The sequence below is a fragment of the Carcharodon carcharias genome, chromosome 3 (assembly GCF_017639515.1).
Source record: "Carcharodon carcharias isolate sCarCar2 chromosome 3, sCarCar2.pri, whole genome shotgun sequence".
In the NCBI taxonomy this organism is placed as follows: Eukaryota; Metazoa; Chordata; class Chondrichthyes; order Lamniformes; family Lamnidae; genus Carcharodon; species Carcharodon carcharias.
The window spans coordinates 112216693-112240975 of record NC_054469.1 but is presented as its reverse complement, the minus strand read 5'-3'; the positions used below and the strand labels follow the sequence as shown (position 1 = coordinate 112240975).

Here is a 24283-nt window from a genome sequence, read left to right as displayed (position 1 = left end):
AGTGCACCCCAGCCCCAGGAATCTGGGAGCAGTGAAGCGCTCAGTGCACCCCAGCTCCGAGAAGCTGGGAGCAGCAATGCCCCAGAGGGGGAGAGGATCAGAGAGTCTTCCCCAACAAGGAACAATTCAAAACTTGTTCCTGGCACAAACCCCCAGATGGCACCGGAGCGGATCATCTCCAATGGGGTGGCTCAGGGCAGTTTCCTCAGCCCATCCAAAGTGAGGCAATTTGTGAACACTAGGGGTATGCAGGAGCAGACCAAAGGTCTGGAACTCGCAAAGACAACAGGTTTGGTAAGAGACTAAATGCTTTAAATAGGTGTAAAGATTGTATCCATAAATGTGTGTAGCATTAAGTCTACTACGCAATGTGTACCTTGGACTACCTTGCCTAGGTCAAAGCTGACCTGTTGTTTCTGCAGGAGTGTGCAATACCGCACCTCAGCTCCTATAGGCAATGGTCACGATGATGGACCCACAGGCCATCGATCTGGTCGGGAGGAAACGACTCTCGTTCCTCCGGCCTGGGTACTCTGCTGCGGGGAGACAACTTCACCGTCTCCGAGGTTAAGGAGGTGGTGGGCAGGCGCCTCCTGGGAGCAGACGTAATGTAGAAGAATGCTCCACCCCGATTAATTAACATGTACGTCCCGGCACAAAAGGGCGAACGGCTGGTGGTCTTTCAGCAGCTCCCACTGCTGCTGGCGACCTCCAAGCCGGTCATCATGGGCGGTGACTTCAACTGCATCATCGATGTGGCTGAACAATCCGGCAGGGCCGACAGCAGATTGGACGCTACGTCCAGATCCCTGATAGAAACAGTTAATGATGCCAAGCTGCACGACGTCTTCAGCTGCTGATGGAGCGCAGCATAGATACACCTGGTTGCGGCCAGATGGGTCCAGCTGTTCCAGGATTGATTTCCTGTTTGTGTCTCATGCATTCGCAGTCAGATCCACCGACGTCAAGCCAGTGTTCTCTGACCACTGCCTCCTACTGGCTGACTGTCACTTAGAGGGAGACCAGAGGGTGGGCAGGGGGGCAAGGAAACTAAATGTGCAACTGCTGACCCCAGAGAACACTGAGGAGCTCAAGATGGATTACAAAGGTTGGAGAACCGTGAGACCCCTCTTTGAGTCCCTGACAAACTGGTGGGAAGCGATCAAGGGAAACATCAAGAGGTTTTTCATCCTCAAAGGCGTCCAGAAAGCTAGAAAGGAACAGGGGGAAATGTCCCGACTCCAGAAATACTTGTAGAACCTGCTACGGCTGCAGCCGATAGGTGTCAATGTCAAGGAGCAACTCCAAGAGGTGAAGAACCAGAAAGCCTCGCTCTTTGCCTCAGAGGCCTCCAGGATCATCTTCCGTTCCAGAGTCCGCTCCGTGGAGAAGGACGAGACGTGCTCACATTTCTTCTTCCAAAACGTACAAAGAGAGAAGCTATGTGATCAGCAGCCTGAAGGAAGAAAACAGCTCGGTAAAGTCATCGCAGTCCAATATTTTGAGGATCAGCAAATCTTTTTATGCCAAATTGTATGATGTGAAGCCCACAGACAGCACGGCCTCCCAATCCTTTCTGTCATCTATCACGGAGGTCTTAGACGACAGTACAGGGGAGAGTCTGGACAAACGGCTAACTTCTGATGAACTGACTAAGGCCCTTGAGTCCTTTGAGAAGAGTAAAACTCCCAGAAGCGACGGCTTGCTGGCAGAGTTCTATTCGGCTCTGTGGGACTGGATCGGCCCAGATCTGCTAGAAGTGTATGAGAGTATGCTTCTGGCCGGCAGCATGTCAAAATCCATGAGGAAAGGCAGCATCACCCTCATCTACAAGCACAAGGGGGAAAGGGAGGAAATAAGAAATTAGCGACCCATTTCACTGTTGAATGTGGACTACAAGATTCTGTCCAAGGTCATCGCCAATCAGGTCAAGTCCGCGCTGGAATTAATGATCCACCCTGACCAGACCTGCGCTATGCCCGGCAGGCAGATCTTGGACAGCCTCGCGCTGCTCAGGGATACGATTGCCTGGACACCTGCCTGGATCAGGAGATGGCCTTTTACAGAATATCACACACCTACATGTCACGGGATGTCACGGAGCAGCTGCAAGACATTCTGTTGAGGTAAGATAAGCAGCCATTGGTCGTGGTACACTTTGGTACCAACGATATAGATAAACTAAGGGACGAGGACCTGCAAGCTCAGTACAGGGAGTTAGGAGGTAAATTAAAATGCAGGACCTCAAATGTAGTAATCTCAGGATTACTCCCAGTTCCTTGTGCTAGCGAGAGCAGGAATAAGAGGATAGACCAAACGATTACGTGATTGGAGAGATGGTGTAGCCAGGAGGGATTCAGATTCCTGAGGCACTGGGACCGGTTCTGGGGAAGGTGGGACCTGTACAAACCAGACGAGCTGCACCCAGGCAGAGCTGGGACCAGTATCCTTGCGGGAGCTTTTGCAAGTTCTGCTGGGGAGTATTTAAACTAGTGTGGCAGGGGGATGGGATCCCAGGAGTAGGATCAGATAGGTCAGATTCAGATCAGAAAAATGGAGGTAGAACATTAACTAGGGACGTTGTGATAGACATGGAGTTACAGAAGAAGCAAAGTTTACAAAGTGTCCAGCAAGAGAAACTGACGGGGTTAAACTGTTTATACTTCAATGCAAGGAGTATTACAAACAAGGTAGATGAGTTAAGGACACAGGTAGACACATGGCAGCAGGATGTCATTGCTATAACGGAGACCTGGCTAAAGGAAGGACAGAACCGGCAGCTTAATATCCCTGGTTAAAGAGTCTTCAGATATGCTAGAGTAGGAGATAAAAAAGGAGGGGGAGGGGAGCACTAATGGTTAAAGGATCAATTCCAGTTGTGAGAAGGGATGATATACTAAATGGGTCAGCAAACGAGGCTTTTTGGATTGAGCGTAGAAATAAAAAAAGGGCAGTCACACTACTGGGAGTATACTACAGACCCCCAAATAGTGAAAGGGAGATAGAAGAACAAATATGTCGGCAAATTTCTGCTTGTAAGAACAAGAGGGCAATAATAATAGGAGACTTCAACTATCCTAATATCAACTGGGATTCAAACAATATAAGGGGCACTGAGGGAGAAAAATTCATGCAGTGTGTTCAGGAAAATTTTTTCAACCCATTAGTGACAAACCCAAGAGGAGATGCAATTCCAGACCTAGTTTTGGGGAATGAAGAAGGGCAAGTGGGTGAAGTGACAGTTGGCGACCATATCGGGGACAGTGATCACAATTCAGTTAGATTTCGCATTACCATGGAAAAGGACAGAGATAAGGCAGGAGTAAAAGTCTTGATCTGGAGGAAGGCAAATTTTGCAGAAATGAAAAGGGACTTGGCTGAGGTGGACTGAACAGCACTGTGGTGGATGAAACAGTGGAAAACCAGTGGGAAGCGCTAAGAAGCGAGATCCTAATTGTACAAAGTAGACATGCCCCTACAAAAATAAGAGTGGTACTGCCAAATCCAGATCCCCCGGTTGTTTAGAGGAATACAGGGGAAGATCAAACAGAAAAAGAAAGCGTATGGTAGGCACAAAGAACTAAGCACTGCAGACAGCCTAGACAAATATAGGAAGCACAGGGACGAAGTAAAAAAGGAAATAAGAAATTCAAAGAGTACGCATGAAAAAAGATTAGCAAGTAAAGTTAAAGATAACCCAAAGATGTTTTACCAATACATTAATGCTAAATGGTTAGTTAAGGAAAAAGTGGGATCTATCAGAGATGAAGATGGAAACTTGTGTGTAGAGGCAGAGACTGTGGGAAGGGTTTTGAATTAATATTTTGTCTCCGTGTTTACAAAGGAAAGGGAGAATGTAGAGATTGTAGTCCAGGAGCAACACTGTGAGATATTGGACGGGATAGTCATAAAGAGAGAGGAATTACTCGAAGGATTAAAATCCTTGAAAGTTGATAAGTCACCAGAGCCAGATGGATTGTTTCCGTGGCTGCTGAAGAAAATCAGGGAGGAGATAGCAGATGCTCTGATGATGATTTTCCAATCTTCACTAGATACAGGGGAGGTACCGGAGGACTGGAGAAATGCAAACGTAGTTCCATTATTTCAAAAGGGATCAAAGGAAATGTCAAACAATTATAGGCCAGTTAGTCTTACATCGGTGGTGAGCAAATTAGTAGAATCAATCCTGAGAGATAGGATTAACTGTCATGTGGGAAGTCATGGACTAGTCAGGGATGGTCAGCATGGATTTGTTCAAGGAAGGTCTAGCCTCACAAATTTGATTGAATTCTTTGAAGAAGTGACAAGAAGGATTGATGAAGGTAGTGCAGTGGATGTTGTGTACATGGATTTTAGCAAGGCATTTGACAAGGTCCCACATGGCAGACTGATCAGGAAAGTAAAAGCCCATGGGATTCAGGGTAATGTGGCAAACTGGATAAAAGGTTGGCTTTGTAACAGGAAACAAAGGGTAATGGTCGATGGATGCCCTTTGAATGGAAAGTTGTCTCAAGTGGTGTTCCGCAGGGCTCGCTGTTGGGACCCTTACTGTTTGTGTTATATATTAACGATTTGGACGTGAACATGGGGGGCATGATTGGGAAATTTGCAGATGACACAAAGATTGGCCGAGTAGCGGATAGTGTAGAGATAGCCATAATCTCCAAAACCATATAGATGGGTTGGTGGAGTGGGCGGCAAAGTGGCAGATGGATTTTAACATAGAGAAGTGTGAGGTCATACATTTATGGAGGTCAAACAGTTACAGGGATTACAAAATAAATGGGAATATACTAAGAGGGGTAGATGAAGTAAGAGATCTTGACGTACAAGTACACAGGTCCCTGAAGGCAGCAGTTCAAGTAGACAAGGTTGTAAAGAAAGCATATGGAATGCTCTCCTTCATTGGCAAAGGTATAGAATATAAAAGTAAGGATATAATGTTGGAATTGTATAAAACACTGGTGAGGCCACAACTGGAGTATTGTGTGCAGTTCTGGTCACCACATTACAGGAAGGACGTAATAGCTCTGGAGAGAGTGCAGAGGAGGTTTACAAGAATGTTGCCAGGGCTAGAAAAGAGTAGCTACAAGGATAGGTTGCGGTTATTTTCCTTAGAACAAAGAAGGCTGAGAGGTGACTTGATTGAGGTGTACAAAATTATGAGGGGAATAGATAGAGTGGACAGGATAAAATTGTTTCCCTTGATGGAGAATTCTAGAACCAGGGGACATAGATTCAAGATAAGTGGCAGAAGGTGTAGGGGGGACATGCGGAAGAACTTTTAGACGCAGAGGGTATTGGGGTCTGGAATTCGCTGCCCAATTTGGTGGTAGAGGCAGAAACTTTAAACTCTTTTAAAAAGTACCTGGATCTGCACCTAAAGTGCTGCTGGGCCGGGTGCAGGAAGGTGGGATTAGAAAGGGCACCTGGGTGTCCTCGGCTGGCATGGACAAAATGGGCCAAATGGCTTTCTTCTGTGCTGTAACTTTTCTATGGTTCTATGTGCAAACATTAGAGTACTCATAATGGAGGACTTAAATTATCCAAATATAGGCTGGGATAGGAATAGTGTAAAGCGTAGTCCTGGTTCTTGGAAATGGGCCAAGTCGATCAAATGTCAGTAGGAAAATATTTGGAAAGTATGTGACGCCTGGTTCAGGAAGCTAACTCTACCAGAAACCTACCAGCAAACAGAGATCTCGTAATAATTGCAACATTTTCTACACCTCACCGCATCCAAGGAACCAATTAACCCAAATTGGCTACAACGTTCGAAATCTAGGCCTCAAGGACAACCAAAGGACACTTAACCATATGTTCTTTTACTTTTTATTGGACTCTTAACTCCCTTATTTCTGTTATGTGTGTGCGTATGCCCCCGAATGACTGCATGAGGGCCAAATGCTTGATGTCACGTTTTTTATTTATTATTTTTCATGGTGTTAGTGGTTAATAAATTTGCTCTTTGACTGGAAAACCTTTTTTGATTGCCTCCTTACTGCTCACAGCTTAAATAGTTAAATACATTCTGATTTGGGAAAGGCATATTCTTGTGAAAAAGAAACTATCCTTTCTTGTGATCAACCGAGGAGGTTGGTTAGGGAAAAGCCAATTTTAATGAGGTAAGAACAGATCTGCGCCAAATACATTCAAATCAAAGGTATCTCCGGGACATAAAACGTTTCTCGGACTGCTGTTCTCGTCACATTCTGAGATCCACACTCAGTGCCATGCGCCACCATATGAACACACTCGACCTCTCCCTCCAGCAGCACCGCCGTACCCTTTTTCAAAGCTGCGAGTGCCCCAGTTTCATTTTATTCTTCGTCTCATCCGACGCTTCAACAAGAAACTTTTTCTCTTTCTCTCAAGTGCTAAGGAAAGCAAGCTCCAACAACTCATCAACACCAACACCCATCTAGGACCCTCCACCCCTGCCTCTCCCTCCGTGCCCACCCCATCTTCCAATCCCAGCCCCAGCCGTGTATTCACTATACCCCCTGCCCTTCCCCTCTCCGATGCTGAACGTTCAGTGCTCAGCAAAGGACTTAGTTTCATACCCTTACGCCCTCACCTCAATGAATTTCGGGCTCGGCATGATGCTGAACTCTTCTTCCGCCATCTTCGTCTCCGGGCTCACTTCTTTGGGCAGGAGTCCTCTCCCCGTTCAACGGATCCTTTCACCCACCTCCAATATTCTCCCTCCACCTGGACCCCTCCCTCTGGATTCTTACCTTCTCTTGATCTTTTCATTGTCGGCGCGACATTAGTCGTCTCAATTTCTCTGCTCCTCTCACCCATTCTAATCTCTCTCTCTCTGAACTTACTGCACTCCATTCTCTCAGGTCAACCCTGACATTATCAAACCCGCTGACAAGGGTGGTGCTGTTGTTGTCTGGTGCACTCGCGGAGGTTGAGCATCAACTCGCAGACACTTCCTCCTACCTCTCCATGGACCATGACCCCACCACTGAACATCAAGCCATTGTTTCCAGGACTGTCACTGACCTCATCTCCTCTGGATATCTTCCTCCCACAGCTTCCAACCTGATAGTCGCCCAACCTCGGACGGTCTGCTTCTACGTCCTACCCAAAATCCACAAACAGAACTGTCCCGGTAGACCGATCGTGTCAGCTTGCTCCTGCCCCACAGAACCCATTTCTCGTTATCTTGACTCCCTTCTCTCTCCCCTTGTCCAGTCCCTTCCCACCTACATCCGTGATTCCTCTGACACCTTACGTCACATCAACAATTTCCAGTTCCCTGGCCCCAACCGCTTCCTCTTCATCATGGATGTCCAATCCCTCTACACCTCCATCCTCCACCAGGATGGACTGAGGGCCCTTAGCTTCTTCCTCGAACAGAGGCCCGAACAATCCCCATCGACCACTACTCTCCTCCATCTGGCTGAACTTGTTCTCACACTGAACAATTTCTCCTTCAACTCCTCTCAATTCCTCCAAATAAAAGGTGTGGCTATGGGTACCCGCATGGGCCCCAGCTATGTCTGTCTCTTTATAGGGTATGTGGAACATTCCTTGTTCCAGTCCTACTCCGGCCCCCTTCCACAACTCTTTCTCCGGTACATCGATGATTACTTCGGTGCTGCTTCATGCTCTCATTGGGACTAGGAAAAATTTATTAATTTTGCTTCCAATCTCCACCCCTCCATCATTTTCACGTGGTCCATCTCTGACACTTCCCTTCCCTTCCTTGACCTCTCTGTCTCAATCTCTGGTGATAGACTGTCCACCAATATCTATTACAAACCTACCAACTCCCACAGCTACCTCAACTACAGCTCCTCACACCACGCTTCCTGTAAGGACTCTCAGTTCCTTCGCCTCCGTCACATCTGTTCCGATGATGCTACCTTCAAAAACAGTTCCTCTGACATGTCCTCCTTCTTCCTTAACCAAGGTTTTCCACACACGGTCGTTGACAGGGCCCTCAACCGTGTCTGGCCCATCTCCCGCGCATCCGCCCTCATGCCTTCTCCTCCCTCCCAGAAACATGATAGGGTCCCCCTTGTCCTCACTTATCACCCCACCAGCCTCCGCATTTAAAGGATCATCCTCCGCCATTTCCGCCAACTCCAGTATGATGCCACCACCAAACACATCTTCCCTTCACCCCCGCTGTCAGCATTCCGTAGGGATCGTTCCCTCCGAGACACCCTGGTCCACTCCTCCATCAGCCCCTACTCCTCAACCCCCTCCTATGGAACCACCCCATGCCCATGCAAAAGATGTAACACCTGCCCCTTCACTTCCTCTCTCCTCACCATCCAAGGGCCCAAACACTCCTTTCAAGTGAAGCAGCATTTCACTTGCATTTCCCCCAACTTAGTCTACTGCATTTGTTGCTCCCAATGTGGTCTCCTCTACATTGGAGAGACCAAACGTAAACTGGGCGACCGCTTTGCAGAACACCTGCGGTCTGTCCGCAAGAATGACCCAAACCTCCCTGTCGCTTGCCATTTTAACACTCCACCCTGCTCTCTTGCCCACATGTCTGTCCTTGGCTTGCTGCATTGTTCCAGTGAAGCCCAACGCAAACTGGAGGAACAACACCTCATCTTCCGGACTGAATATTGAATTCAACAACTTTAGGTCTTGAGCTCCCTCCTCCATCCCCACCCCCTTTCTGGTTCTTCCCCCTTCCTTTTGTTTTTTCCAATAAATGATATAGATTTTTATTTTCCCACCTATTTCCATTATTTTTAAATATTTTTAAATCTTTTATGCTCCCCCCACCCCCATTAGAGCTATACCTTGAGCGCCCTACCGTCCATTCTTAATTAGCACATTCGTTTAGATAATATCACCAACTTTAACAACTATGTGTTCTTTTGTTCTGTTCTGTGACATCTTTTGATGATCTGCTTCTATCACTGCTTGTTTGTCCCTACAACCACACCACCCCCCTCCACTTCTCTCCCCCCACCCAAACCCCACTACCCCGCCCCACACACCTTAAACCAGCTTATATTTCACCCCTTCCTTGGATTCACCTAGTTCTGTTGAAGGGTCATGAGGACTCGAAACGTCAACTCTTTTCTTCTCCGCCAATGCTGCCAGACCTGCTGAGTTTTTCCAGGTAATTCTGTTTTTGTTTTGGATTTCCAGCATCCGCAGTTTTTTTGTTTTTAACATTCAAATCAAAGGTTGGCAGAAAAAACAGTGGCTAATCAATGGGCTACCTTCAAAGAGAAGATAATTCGGGCACAGTCAAGGTATTTTCCCTCGAAATGGAAAAGTAGGGCAAACAAACCCAGAACTCGCTGGATGACAAAGGAGACAGGCATTAAGTTAAAGAAGAAAAAGTGAATAAAGATGAAGTTCACTTATAAGAAGTGTCAGGTAGAAAATACAATTGAAAACCAAGCGGAATACAGAAGGTTGGGAGGAGAAGTGAAGAAGCAAATAAGGGAAGCAAAGAGGGAGCATGAAAAGAGACTCGCAGCTAGCATAAAAGGGAATCCCAAAGTCTTCTCTAGGCATATAAATAGTAAAAAGGTGATACAAGGAGGAGTAGGGCCTATTCGGGACCAAAAAGGGGACTTACACATGGAGGCAGAGAACATAGCTGAGGTATTAGATGAATACTTTGCATCTGACTTTACGAAGGAAGAAAATGCTACCCAGGCGAGGGTAATAGATGAGGTAATTCAGATATCAGACGGATCTAAAATTGAAAAGGTGGTGGTATTGGATAGGTTGTCTGTACCCAAAGTTGATAAGGCACTCGGACCAGATGAGATGCATCCAAGGATACTGAGGGAAGTGGGAGTGGAAATTACACGGACTTTGGCCATAATTTTTCAGTCTTCCTTAGGCTCAGGTGTGGTCCTAGAGGTCTAGAGGATTGCAAACATTACACCCTTGTTCAAAAAAGGGTGTAAAGGTAAGCCCAGCAGCTACAGGCCAGTCAGTTTGACTTGGGTGGTGGGAAAACTTCTAGAAACAATTGTTCAGGACAAAATTAATAGCCACATGGACACATGTGGCTTAACTAAAGAAAGTCAGCATGGATTTCTTATGGGAAAATCATGCTTAACTAACTTGGAGTTTTTTGAAGAGGTAACAGAGCAGGTTGATGAGGACAATGCTGTTGATATGGTGTACATGGACTTCTAAAAGGTGCTTGATACAGTGCCACACAACAGACTTGTGAGGAAAGTTAGAGCGCTCATGGAATAAAAGGAACAGTAGCAACATCGATACAGAATTGGCTGAGCGACAGGAAACAGAGTAGTGGTTAATGGATGATTTTTGTGGAGGAAGGTTTGTAGTATAGTTCCCCAGAAGTCAGGGTTGGGACCCTTCCTTTTCCTGATACATATTAACGACCTAGGCCACAATTTCAAAGCTTGCAGATGATACAAAACTTGGAAGCATTATGAACCGTGAGGAGGATACTGTAGAACTGCAAGCTGACGTAGGCAAGTTGGTAGAATAGGCGGATGAAGTTCAGTGCAGAGTACTGTGAAGGGATTCACTTTGTTAGGAAGAAAATGGAGACACAATATAAAAAAAAGGGTATAATGCTAATGGGTGCGCAAGAACAGAGGAACCTGGGAGTATATGTGCATAAAGCATTAAATGTGGCAGGGTAGACTGAGAGAACAATTAATAAAGCACACACTTTCCTGGGCTTTATTAATAGAGGCATAGAGTACAAGAGCAAGGAGGTTATGCTAAATTTGTATAAGTCACTAGTTCAGCCTCAGCAAGAGAACTGCATCCAGTTCTGGGCTTCGCACTTTAGGGAGAATATGAAGGCATTCGAGAGGGTGCAGAAAAGATTCACAGGAATGGTTCCAGAGATGAGGAACTTCAGTTATGAAGACAGATTAGAGGAGTTCCGACTGTTTTCCTTAGAGGAAAGGTAGATTTGTTAGAGATATTCAAAATCATAAGGGTTCTAGACAGAGTAGATAGGCTGAAACTGTTTCCACTCATGGAAGGATCAAAAACGAGAGGGCACACAGATTTAAAGTAATTAGCATAGAAGCAAAATTGATATCAGGAGAAACTTTTTACGCAGCGAGCAGTTAAGATTTGGAATGCACAGCCTGAGAGTGAAGGCAGCTTCAATTGAAGTATTCAAAAGGGAATTAGACTGTTATCTGAAAAAAATGTGCAGGGTTATGGGGAGAAGGTAGGGGAATGGTACTAGGTGAGTTACTCATTCAGAGAGCCAATGTAGACATGATGGGCCAAATGGCTTCTTCTGTGCTATAACAACTCTGTGATTCATTAGGTTGACACCCATTATTTTTGGATACACCTCTATGAACTGTGTTTGGGTCATTTTTTAACTTTAAAGGTGCTTTATAAATATGAATTGCTTGTGCTGTAGTCTGTGGTGAATTCCCCTCATCTTTCTTTTGCTCTAAGCAGCTGCTAAGCCTCTATTTGTCACTTTCTATTAAAGTTAAGCTCAGATCAAGAAATTTCAGAATAAACTAGGTTCTTACTCCTACCTTTCTCAAGTTCAACAGGGAAAAGGTCCAGTCTCTCGACACGTTTTTCCAGTTCATATTCAGCAGATGCAGCAACTGGATCCACATCATCATTTCTCCTATCATAGTCTTCATTAGAATATGTATGGAAAACCTGTAAAAACAAATTGTATTCTTGATGAACATGGGCCTACAGGTCAAAACTGTTCAGTACTAAGTGTCAACATCATTGGCGAGGATGTACAATTGCTGGCGAAAGTACTGACACCCTTCACCTAAACACTTTTAAAAGGAGGGAAAATATGACAATGTTTTTAAACAGACCTGCACATCATAGAAGTTGCAAAATGGCTATCTTTGGGATACTTAATATTTTGGAGAATCTCTCTGTCCATCTTGTGAGGATGTCTGTGCATAGACACCATGCTGACTACAAGACTATGCATCAAAAGCTTTCAAAAGTATGTCCCCCCGATCAAGATTGCACCAGCAGTAATTCCAGTAAAGTATCATTGAATCTGGATGCTGCCCTTGCTCGTTGTGCTCCTCCCATCATGAGCACCTTCAATTTCTATTTGTACAATGTTCCTTTGAATTCAGCTGAGATCACATCATGCAGGTGCCATCATGCCTGATGCACAGCTTGGAGGCACGAAATCCCGACTCCATCCAAACCCTCAGAAGAGAGATCCTATATTCTACTCTCAGAAATGTACGCCTATTTGTTTTCCTTGGATTTTCTCTTTAGGGATATCTATATTTTGGATTGTATATACATGAGTTAAGAATTATGTAGTACATTAAATATATCCTTCTCATAGTTCTCAGATGCTTCAGCAATAATATTTCAAACATGTCAACGACTTGTTGAGGTAAATTCATCAATGTTCTTTCCATCCCACTCACCATTGCTCTCTGGACACAGCTGAGATGTTAAGTTTTGTGAATCTCAGTTTGATTCTGTTTTTAGTCAACATAGTGTCACAACTCACTGGGATTAGTGCGCTGCAATATCAAGGCTCACCACTCCCTGAGCTGCGACAAATGTGAAAAAGTTTGATCAACCCACCTGATTGTTTAATTTAGGTTAACAGAATACAAGCACCAGGTACGTAAACTTAATAAGTAATTAACTGTTTATTGAACAAATTGTCTTTAACAAGTGGCAAAAGAAAGAAATATGAACTGCTAATTTTTAACTCTATAACCTAAACTCTACGCCCTTAAATCCCTATACACAGACATACAAGATGCATAAGACACAAAAAAAACATAGATTTTAAGGGTGGGATAAAACAGTTCAACAGAGTCAATTCAGAGTACAAGATTCAGTGGGTTGATTTTGATCGATGTCTTCCAAATTCCTTTCAGTTCCTTGATGACAACATGAGGTGGTCTTCCAGCACTTTTCGTATTCAGTTCACTGATAGAGACATTGAAAGGCAAGTGCTCAAACAGTGATTTTCCCCTTTGCCTCTTGACAAGGGTTTTCAGAGAGAGAAAGCAGGTTATAGAGATATGAGGAGAAAAAGCCAGCTAGCTATTATTGTGGAATTACTGAAATCTTACACACACAGGAGCAAGGGGTTTTAGGTCTTTTTCTTTTCAGGCTCTGAGCAAGGAAAGCATCCAGATTCAATGACACTTCACTGGAATTACTGCTGGGTGCAGACTTGAGCAAGAGGAGCATACTTTTTTCCAGCAATGGGAGGAAGAAAGCTGTAGCGCTCACTAAGAAGCTGTGCTTGGAGGTAGCTGAGGAGTTAAGTAGCAGGACTGTTGTGCCCAGGTCTGGAATACAGCGTAAGCAGTAGTTAAATAAATCAAATACATTTTATGGTTTAAGCCCCTACCTAATTTCATTTGTCTTATTAGCATTCTCCATCACATCACTCCACACACACATATGCATGTGTACACATGGACTTCATCTGCTCTCCACTTATATATCCGCCATTGCAACTCACCCCAATCCTTCCGCAAAGTGATGTATCTGTCTGTCACCTTCAGATTACCCTACATCCATTAGATGAATAACCGACTGTCAGTCGCTCAAAGGTTTCTTTTTTTCACCCAGAGATGGAAAGAAAGGCAGCTCACACATATCTGTGACAAAATAACACATATATGTGTACTTTATTTTACCAATGGCTGAGCTATGAGAAGCTTGAGATTGGCTATTGTGATTAAGCAACAACTAAATCATACTCCTTTTGTTGGTCTTTCAAGGGTATAAAAAGTGCTCAAGGACATCCATGTCAATGATTCCTCAGAGGACCTCATTCCTTCTGAGAGTGCACAGTTATAGGGCATACAGCTATGCACCAGCACAAGCACTTGCACTTCAGTGGGACTCTTGAGAGATTTGTTGGGTTTTCACCCAGTGATTAACACATCACAAGTTAACATGAGCAGACATTGATGGTAGAGAAGGTCATGAAGTGGGCTCATCCTGCTCATCCTATTGCCAAAGGGGAAAAATTACATAACTCCCGGCCCTGGCCGGCAACCATTCATCACTTACCTCATTCGCTTATTCGCAGCAGACTGCGAGACTCTTGAGGTATCTCTGGGGGTATCCTGGTAAGAAGTAGAGTAAAAAAAATAATTATGGCAATGCTGGCCTTCAAAGCCACTGGTACTGCTTGTCCACCAGATCCTGTTCCTCAGAAAAGTCAAGGAAGCTGAGTCTCTGTCTGTTAAACCTTGTGACATGGGTAGTGCCTCCTGTAGCTTTGGTTCCCTCTCCTGTGCAAGTGCTGACCCTACCAGAACATGTCATCACACCATGGGTGGCATGCTCGCAAACGAATCTGATGTGCTTCACATCATGACAGTTTGGAAGCCTCCAAAGTCGAGAAAAAAAATCTGTATCCACACATGAATTCTCTGCCAAACGACATGAGCCATATTCAGTGAAGTTTTATTCAGATTCGGCAATGATAAATTTTCACCTGAACTGTGATTCAAGTTACCACTGTTTGCCCAGTTTCCCGGTCCCTGGGAAATGTGAAGACATTAGGCTGGAGATGTTAAATTTGGAGCCAAGTAAAATTCAATTTACAAGCACCTCATTAACATCTCTGAAGAAATTTAACTGCACAAATAAATATCCGCCAGCCGGCAAAACTGTAATTAAATCCCAACTTCAGCGAGTAGGTTCCTCACCAGCATCAAAATGCACATTTGATAAGCCCAGGGCAGGATGCTTTGGAGCTGGGTTGCAGTCGACATTGAAAATCATTAATTCCAACAACCCATCTGCCCCCAAGATTACCCATTCTTATGGAGTTAAAGTTCTCCTTAACGGGCAGAGGTAATGTTTGTCGGTCTGTGTGTCTATAAACAATATACCTCAAAAACTAATGGACAGATTTCAACAAAACTTGGTACACATATAAGGTATAGTCCAAGGAAGAACTTTTCTGTTTTTGACAAAGATGCGGATCTGGATCCAGATCCTGGAATTTTTTTCAAGGATCTGTTAACATTGGAAGTTAGGGCAAGTTGAATATTTTTATAATGTTGTGGCTTGTTTCATTTATAACGTTGTGCTGCTGTGGTGCGTTTTTTCACAGCTGTCAAAATGTGAACAGAGTTTTCAGAGCAGGTTGTTGGGTGTAGATTGCCCTTAAGCCTCCTCAGTGAGGTGGGAGCTCTTCATAAAATGACTTCTTTCTTCAACGTTTTAGCTACAGAGCATCAACAGGCAGAGAAAAGACTCAAGGAAGAGTGCTGTAATTGTAATAACGTTGAGTTGCAAAGCGTGGGGGAGGTATGTGCTCTCCTGAGTGCCCTCTTCACTTGTCTGTATTATGTAACAATTCTCCACCTACTGCATTTGACTGGAGAAATCACCATGCTTTGTTGGGTGAAGTTGTTGAGTTCTGTAAGCTGTTGCAGTGCATGTAGACTCTTTAAAGTGACGTTGTTTGCCTTGTTGCTTAATAAATAAATGCTGGAAGTCCCATCCCTTCTCCAACTCATTATCTGATGTTGTGGTGTCAACAGACACTTTTTTGAACTGCATTTTACTAAATCAGCATATACTTCGTTGAGATGATAAAAGGTTCTCAGTTAAAACTTAACTACAGCTCAGGCATGCATACTTGTCACCTCCATTTTGCTTCCTTCAAATGTACATTTTTTATTCTAAGAGATGTCAAGGGTAAGAAAATAGCATAATTTTTCTTAAGGTCAAAGATAAAGCCCTCTCTATTCTGCCCAACAACATTCTTCAGTTCTAATCTATTAACTGTGCTATGTGCTATATTTAATCCTTGCCTTGTACTCAAGTTAGTTAATCCCAGCCAGGGCAGCAACAGTCCAATCCAACAATTAGTGTAAACCATGCTAGGCCCAAAGGTCCACAAGAACCTGAAATACCCTGCAGTGCTGAGGCTTTGCTAAAGAATTAGAAGTCTCTTGGGATGACCAATACGTTAAGTTAGTAAGAACAATTTTCTACTTTATCTCTGCTGAGGAAACAAAATACAACCACCTCTATCAAGCACCTCATTTGCTTGGACAAAAAACATCAACCTCCACCCCACTAAAAGTGCAAACCTGGCCTCATCTCCACACATCACCCACCACACAAATGGGACCTCCACGTTCCCTAGATTAAGTTGATATCCTCCTGCTGAGCCGAACATGGCACCTCCCCAATTTTCACCTGCAACAAATTCAGGCCGCTTGTGCCTGCACTGAGCAGCAGTGCTCCCAGAAGTAAAACGCCCTCACCCAGTCAAAAATAATTCTTGCCTCTTCTAGCTCCTCATCCAAAACAACTGAACCTGGAATATAGGGTCAAGAGTAGGCTAGTCAAATCCTTGGACAGTTCCACCATTCTGATAGATCATTGCTGATTTGCATTTCAACTCCATTTGATTCCATATTCCTCAATACCTTATCTAACAAAAATCCATCTCAGTATTGAAACTTTCCACTGACCCAAGTCCTACTGGTACAGAGTGGAATTACTACAAGTTTGATGAGAAGGGAGTTCGGTGAGAAGGAGATGGAGGTGTTCTTTTCTTTCTCTATCCTTCTCAGCCTGCAGTAGGCCAGGGGTTGAAAAGCTGCACAAGAGGGTTGAGTTTTGAAAACATCCAAAAGTGACATCACAAGAAAAACATAAGTTCACCAGTTGGTGAGAAACTGCTGTTAGGGAGAGTCTTCCCTAACAGTGGCCGAAAATTAGAAAAACACATCCTTTTTAAAAGAAAGAGCGACATCAATTTCAGTAAGAAACATAAGCATCAGGGAAGTAAAGTCAAGGCCAGGTAAAATAAAGTAGTATAAGTAAACCAAAGTAAGGTAAAGTTAACATAAGGGAAGTAAGCCGAAGCCATGGCAGGACAGCTGGGTAGCGTAGAATGTGTATCATGTAATATGTGGGAAGTTGTGGATGCTATCGGTGTCCCAGACAACAACATGTACAGGAAGTGTCACCAGCTGCAGAACTTGAACTTCAGGTTTTGGACCTCAGGTGGCGGCTAGAGTCACTGTGGTGCATTTGTGAGTTGAGAGCTATGTGGATAGCACATTCAGAGAAGTAGTCACAACACAACTTAGGAGCCTGGGGGCAGAAAGGGAATTGGTGACTGCCAGGCAGTCCATAAAAACTAGGCAGGTAGTGCAGGAGTTGAAGGAGTACAGTCAGGGCCAGGTTTGTGGCACCACAGCCATCTCTGCTGTACAGGAGGGGAGGAAGAAGAGGGGAAGAGCAGTAGTGATAGGGCATTCGTTAGTAAGGGGAACAGACAGGCATTTCTGTGGCTGTAGACATGACTCCAGGATGGTGCGTTGCCTCCCTAGTGCCAGGGTCAAGGATGTCACAGAGCGGCTGCAGGACATTCTTCAGTTGGGGGGTGATGTTGGTGACCAGCCAGAGGTTGTGGTCCACATTGGTACCAATGACTTAGGTAGGAAAGGGGATGTGGACTTTAGGGAGCGGGGGAGGAGATCGAAAAGCAGGACCTCTAATCTCAGGATTACTCCCACAGGCAAGCGAGTATAGAAATAGGAGAATTGAGCGGATAAAAATGTGGTTGGAAAGCTGGTGTTGGAGGGAGGGCACCGGATTTCTGAGGCATTGGGACCAGTTCTGGGGAAGGTGGGACCTGTACAAGCTGGACGGTGTACACCAGAACAGGACTGGGATGAAGATCATTGCAGAGAGATTTGCCAGTGCTGTTGGCGGGTGGGTGGGAGGGTGGTTTAAACTAGATTGGCGTGGAGATGGGAACCTGAGGGTAAATTCAGAGCAGGGAATGTGAGATGAAGAAAGACAGAGCAGCACAGGTTATAAAGTGTGCAGCACAGGAATTTGGCATTGTTAAAAGGTATATATGTAAATGCGAGCATAGTAAATAAAGCCGATGAGCTGAGGGCACAGATAGACACAAGGCAGCATGATATTATTGATATAACAGAAACTTGGCTTAAGGAGGGGAAAAAATGGCAGCTCCATGGATACAAAGTTTTCAGGGAGGATAGGGAGGGCTGAAAAAAGGTGGGGGTGTAGCATTATTGGTTAAAGAATCAATTATAGCTGTGAGAAGGGATGATATGCTAAATGAAGAATCAAATGATACCATATGGGTTGAGCTCAGAAATAAAAAGGGGCAGCCACACTGCTAGGAGTGGAAGTTAGAAGGGGAGTTAGAAGGGCAAATATGTAAGATAGATTTCTTGAGTGCGAAAATAGGGCAGTGATCATTGGGGACTTCAAGTGCCCTAATATCAATTGGTATACGAACAATGTGATGGGCACAGAGGGCATAAAATTCTTGAATTGCATTCAAGAGAACTATTCAGGCAGCATGCAACAAGCCCAATGAGAGGGGACGCAATTCTAGATTTCGTCTTAGGAAATGAAGCTGGGCAAGTGGGTGAAGTAGCAGTGGGGACCATTTTGGAGATAATGACAATATAGTTAGATTTAGTATCATTGTGGAAAAGGACAAAGATAGAACAGGGATAACATTTCTAAACTGGGGAAGACAAATTTTACAAAGCTGAGAGGTGAGCTGGTGAGAATGGACTGGATACAGCTATTACAAGGAAAAACTGTCAAATCAGTGGGAGGCATTCAAAGGCAAGATTCTACAGGCACATTGTAGACATGTCCCCACAAAGAAAAAGGGTGGTACTGCCAAACCTAGAGCCCCCTGGTTATCCAGAAGCATACTGGCCAAGATAAAGCAAAAAAGAAAGCTCATGACAGTCACAAAAGACTTAATACTGTAGAAAGCCTATAGTATAGAAAGAATGGGGGTGAAGTAAAAATGGAAATTAGGAAAGCAGAGGGAGGTTACATAAAAATATTGGCAGGTAAAATCAAAGAAAATCTTAAGATGTTTTACCAGTAGATTAAGAGCAAGAGAATGACTAAGGAAAGGGTAGGACCTATCAGAGATGTACATGGTAACATGTGAATTGATGCAGATGATGTGGGCAGGGTTCTCAATGAGTACTTTGTCTCTGTCTTCACTAAGGAAAGGGATGATGCAGACATTCTAGAGGAGTGTGAAATATTAGATACAATAAGCATAGTGAGAGAGGAATTACTGGAGGGACTGGCATCCTTGAAGATGAATAAATCACCAGGGCCAGTTGGATTATATCTCAGGCTGTTGAAGGAAGCCAGGGAGGAAATAGTGGATGCTCTGAGGATCATTTTCCAATCCTCACTAGATACAGGTGAGCTCCCAGAGAAATGGAGATCTGCAAACGTTGTACCATTATTTAAAAAGGGTGCAAGGGACAGACCAGAAAATTATAGGCTGGTTAGTCTGACTTCAGTGGTGGGAAAATTATTAGAAACAATTCTGAGGCACAGCATTAACTGTCATTTAGAAAGCGTCAATTGATCAGGGATAGTCAGCATGGTTTTGTTAGGGGAAGATCATGTCTTACTAACTTAATAGAACTTTTGAGGGATTAACAAGGAGGATTGATGAGGGTAGTGCAATGGATGTTGTCTACATGGATTTCAGTAAGGCGTTTGACAAGGTCCCACATGGCAGACTGGGCAGGAAAGTGAGATCTCTTGGGATACAGGGGAAGGTGGCAGGTTGGATCCAAAATTGACTCAGTGACAGGAAACAAACGGTAATGGTCAATGGATGTTTTTGCGAATGGAAAACAAGTTTCCAGTGGTGTTCCGCAGGGCTCAGTGTTGGGGCCCTTGCTGTTTGTTCAATATATCAATGATTTAAACTTAAATGTGGGAGGCATGATTAGAAAATTTGCACATGACACAAAAATTGGCCAATTAGTTGACAATGAAGAGGACAGCTGTCAACACCAAAATGATATCAATGGTTTGATTGAGTGGGCAGAGAAGTGGCAAATGGAATTCAATCCGAAAAAGTGTGAGGTAATGCATTTGGGGAAGACAAACAAAGCAAGGGAATACCCAATAAATGGGGAGTTATTGAGAGAGGTTGAAGAAATGAGAGACCTTGGAGTGCATGTCCATTGGTCCTTGAAGGTGGCAGGACAGGTGGACAAGGTGGTAAAGAAAGCACATGGAATGCTTTCCTTCATTGGGCAAATTATTGAATACAAAAACAGGGACGTAATGATGGAACTGTATAAAATGCTGGTTAGGCCACAGGTGGAATTGTGTGTATAGTTCTGGTCACCATTACAGGAAGGACATAATTGCACTAGAGAGAGTGCAGAGGAGATTTACAAGAATGCTGCCAGGGCTTGAAAATTGCAGCTGTGAGGAAAGATTGTTTTCCTTAGAACTGAGATGGCTAAGGGGTGACCTAATTGAGATGTACAAAATTATGAGGGGCCTAGATAACGTAGACAGGGAAGACTCGTTTCCCATAGATGAAGAGTCAATTAGCAGGGGCCAAAGAGTTAAGCTGATTGATAGGCGGATTAGAAGGGACATAAGGAAAAACTTTTTCACCCAGAGGGTAGTGGGCATCTATAATTCAAAGCCTAAGTTGGTGGTTGAGGCTGAAATGCTCAACTCATCTAAAAGGTACCTGGATCTGCATCTGAAGTGCTGAAACCTACAAGGCTACAAGCCAGGTGCTGGAAAGTGGCTTAACATGTCGATGCCTTGGAGATCGCTCATGTTTGTTCTTTTGTCCTTCCATTTGATTTGCAAGATCTCTCTGTGACAGCATTGATGTTCCTGGGCCTTGATATGGCGTCTATAAGTTGTTCAAGTTTCAGGATCACAGACAAGTGTGGGGTGAATCACTATCCAATTGACTTTCAGCTTATTGTCAAGCCTGATGACATGATTCTCAAAAGCTCAAGTACGTAATTTATCAGACACTGAGCTAACAAGCGCATTGGATTCTGTGGTATAACACTTCATCAATGTCAGCTTTGTCTGGCCGATGCAGACACGATGGGTTGAATAGCCTCTTTCAGCACTGTAACTTTTCTATGGCTTTATGGAAACCATCTATCCCAAAAAACTGACAATGCGCTTGTTAGCTCAGTGTCTGATAAATTACGTACTTGAGCTTTTGAGAATCATGTCATCAGGCTTGACAATAAGCTGAAAGTCAACTGGATAGTGATTCTCCCCACATTTGTCTGTGATCCTGAAACTTGAACAACTTATAGACAACATATCAAGGCCCGGGAACATTAATGCTGTCACAGAGAGAGATCTTGCAAATCAAATGGAAGGACAAAAGAACAAACATGAGTGATCTCCAAGGCATCAACATGTTAAGCCCATGATAATCTCATCAACTGAGATGGAGGGGGTCACGTTATCAGAATGCGCGACTCTAGATTGCCCAAACTGATGCCCTACTCAGAGCTATGCCAGGACGCCCGCCCACAAGGGAGCCAAAGGAAACGTTTCAAAGGCCATTTCAAAGTCTACATGAAGGTCTTCTCTATTAAGATCGACACATTGAAAGCAGATATCCAATCGTTTCTGGGTCAAAGGCCATCACGTATGTCATCAAAAACACTTTTGCAGCTGGCGGTCCTGCTCCCTTCCACATCAAACCTTCTTTTGTCCCTATGTACTATTTTCCCAACATTGTTCCTTTCATCTTGATGCCAGCAGCATTTTATGCCACAAGGCTATTTTGTTTCTTTTTCAAACTGACCATTCTTCTCTTTGTGAGTTCTCGGGGTGGGAGAGGAGGCACCTCACATTAAAATTTAAAAAAAATTCTCACCAGCTTGTAGCAATTAAAGCTAAGGACTGCAAAACCAACAAAAACTAACTAATCATTAGCACTGAGATAAAAACAAAAAAACTGCGGATGCTGGAAATCCAAAACAAAAACAGAATTACCTGGAAAAACTCAGGTCTGGCAGCATCGGCGGAGAAGAAAAGAGTTGACGTTTCGAGTCCTCATGACCCTTCGACAGAACTTGAGTTCGAGTCCAAGGATTTTCGAAACATGAGGGGTGGAATTTCAGTTGAAATCCACTTGGGGTAAGTCGGAGACGGAGACAGTCACTGAGAAAGGAGATATGGCTGTGAAAGCGGGTTTTAGTAAACACCTTGTCAAACACCAGGAGGGAAATGGAAAGCAATGAAGGTGAGCAAGGCAAAAGAGAGGTACGGAAATCTTGTCGCAGAGAAGAACAGAACTTCTTCAAGGAGGTAGGCATTTCTTGAAGAGCAGTGGCAGTCAATTAAACACAGATAAAAACAAAAAAACTGCGGATGCTGGAAATCCAAAACAAAAACAGAATTACCTGGAAAAACTCAGCAGGACTGGCAGCATCGGCGGAGAAGAAAAGAGTTGACGTTTCGAGTCCTCATGACCCTTTGACAGAACTTGAGAACTCGAACTCAAGTTCTGTCGAAGAGTCATGAGGACTCGAAACGTCAACTCTTTTCTTCTCCGCCGATGCTGCCAGACCTGCTGAGTTTTTCCAGGTAATTCTGTTTTTGTTTTTAATCATTAGCATTGCTGCGTCAAGGATGATTCTTCCTTGCAGACGACTGGGTGGAAGTGAGATGTCAGTGTTTTGGCTGGAGGTTCACAAGTGGCTTACAAACCCTATCTTAGCCTTGCAGGCCCTTCCACTGTGAGGACATCGGCTGTCAGCCTGTAGAGGTGGATCCAAATTTTTGGCTTGAGCAGATGCCTTCCGTTTTTTACTCTCTCTCTCGCTGTCTCTCTGTGGTTGCTATTGTTGATTAGAATGGCGATCCATGTCCTTCGCTCAGAAGGACTGCAAGAGGAGTAGATTGGAAGGGAGGAGCACTCCTAGCTACAAAAATGTCTTCAATGCCCTATGTGACTCTTTAGCAGTAACAGTAAGGAACATTTGTAATTACCTTAAAACGTTTGAGGAATCTGTAATTGCTTTTAAAGATGTTTGAAAAGGACTTTAAAGAGCTTGTATCACTTCTAAAGGGATCAATTGTAATTGTTGGATAATGAGAAATAATGGTCCGTGTGACCTAGTGACCCTAGACCTGGAAGCAGTAGCCATAGGAAGGAAGTTAAAATATGGAGGCTGCACAGACAAGAACATATTCAAAAAGAGAGATAGAAGAGCTGCCTGCTGCTTCTGGAGAATCAGCTGGGTCCTTGAAGGAAAGAGACTGGAATTCTGCTTGAAAGGACTGTGTGGCTGAAACTGGGACCAGACAGGTGGAGTGCTGCCTACAAACGCTGTGAAATAGTCTTTGTTATATCTGCTATTCCATGTGCAATTTATAGCTCATACCAACCATGATTTGCCTATTAATTTATGTTCAATTTACATCAATTCTGAGTTGTGTTAAAGTTAAAGATACAAAATGTGAAATCTTTGTGGTAATTTCTTCATTTGGGGCTTGTTCAGTAAATTCAGTTATTTTGGTTTAAGGACTCACTACAGGGATGGTTACACCTGTAGGATGCTTGGAGGCAATGGCGATCAGAGGCCACCACAAGAAGCAAGTGGAAGGAGTGGGTCCGGGTTTCCAAAAGTGATCAATAATGCTTAAAAAAGTAACCATCAATTTAAAAAAAAGTCAGTGTGGTTTTAGAGGTGTACGATCAGTTAAAGCTCCATTTAATTATCTTTTAATTTAAAAGCTAGATTCATCTCTTGATAATGTGCATTTTATTATTCAGTATAATAAGAGTAACAATCCAAGGTTATTAAAAAGTAGCAATTCTCAAATAAAATGAGACTGAGGGCTAAGATCTCAAATAATTCACACGTTGGCTGGTTGAAAATGGTTTTTTCAGATGAATGTGTAAGTTATTCAATTGGAATCAGTAGTTTTGAATTACATTTGTTACAACCTGAGTTTGTTTTTAAAAAAGTCTTTTGATCTTTCGCTCGTTATACATGAAAGCTCTATATGGCCAAATCTCGTCTTCACAGAAACTTCTTTTGCTTTTTTATTGAATGCAAAAATAGTTTAAAAAATCACTGGGGCGTGATTTGACTACAGTGCATCGGCAATATTGCAACGTCAAGGGAGCAGGCAGTGAGAACAGCTGGGGAGATGGTGAACAGGAGAAGCAGGAAGTGAAATGAAGCAAAGATAGAGGGAAGGTAAAAGGGGAACAAAAAAAAAGATAGGAACAGGAGTCTGCAATTCAACTCCTCAACCTGCTGCATCATTCAATTAGATCTTGGCTGATCTAATCTGTTCCTATCTTTTTTTTGTTCCCCTTTTACCTTCCCTCTATCTCTGCTTCATTTCACTTCCTGCTTCTCCTGTTCACCATCTCCCCAGCTGTTGATCTAGCCATCTTCCCCCCACCCCCAACCCCCCACCCCACTGCATGTTCCTTACCTAACAAAAATCTACCAATCTCAAATGATGACAATTTCAAGCAACTCAGCATTCA

At 43.8% G+C, this 24283-nt stretch overlaps 1 protein-coding gene across 7 annotated transcripts in view; it reads right to left on the bottom strand.

Moving 5' to 3' along the window:
- ppp1r9a (protein phosphatase 1, regulatory subunit 9A) overlaps nucleotides 1–24283 on the bottom strand; it is a 354624-nt gene that overhangs the window by 185401 nt on the left and 144940 nt on the right. For all 7 annotated transcript variants that reach the window (XM_041184446.1, XM_041184448.1, XM_041184451.1 and 4 more), the window contains exon 2: nucleotides 11493–11625. In XM_041184446.1, coding sequence (XP_041040380.1) covers nucleotides 11493–11625 — 133 coding nt within the window. The remainder of the gene's footprint in view (nucleotides 1–11492; nucleotides 11626–24283) is intronic.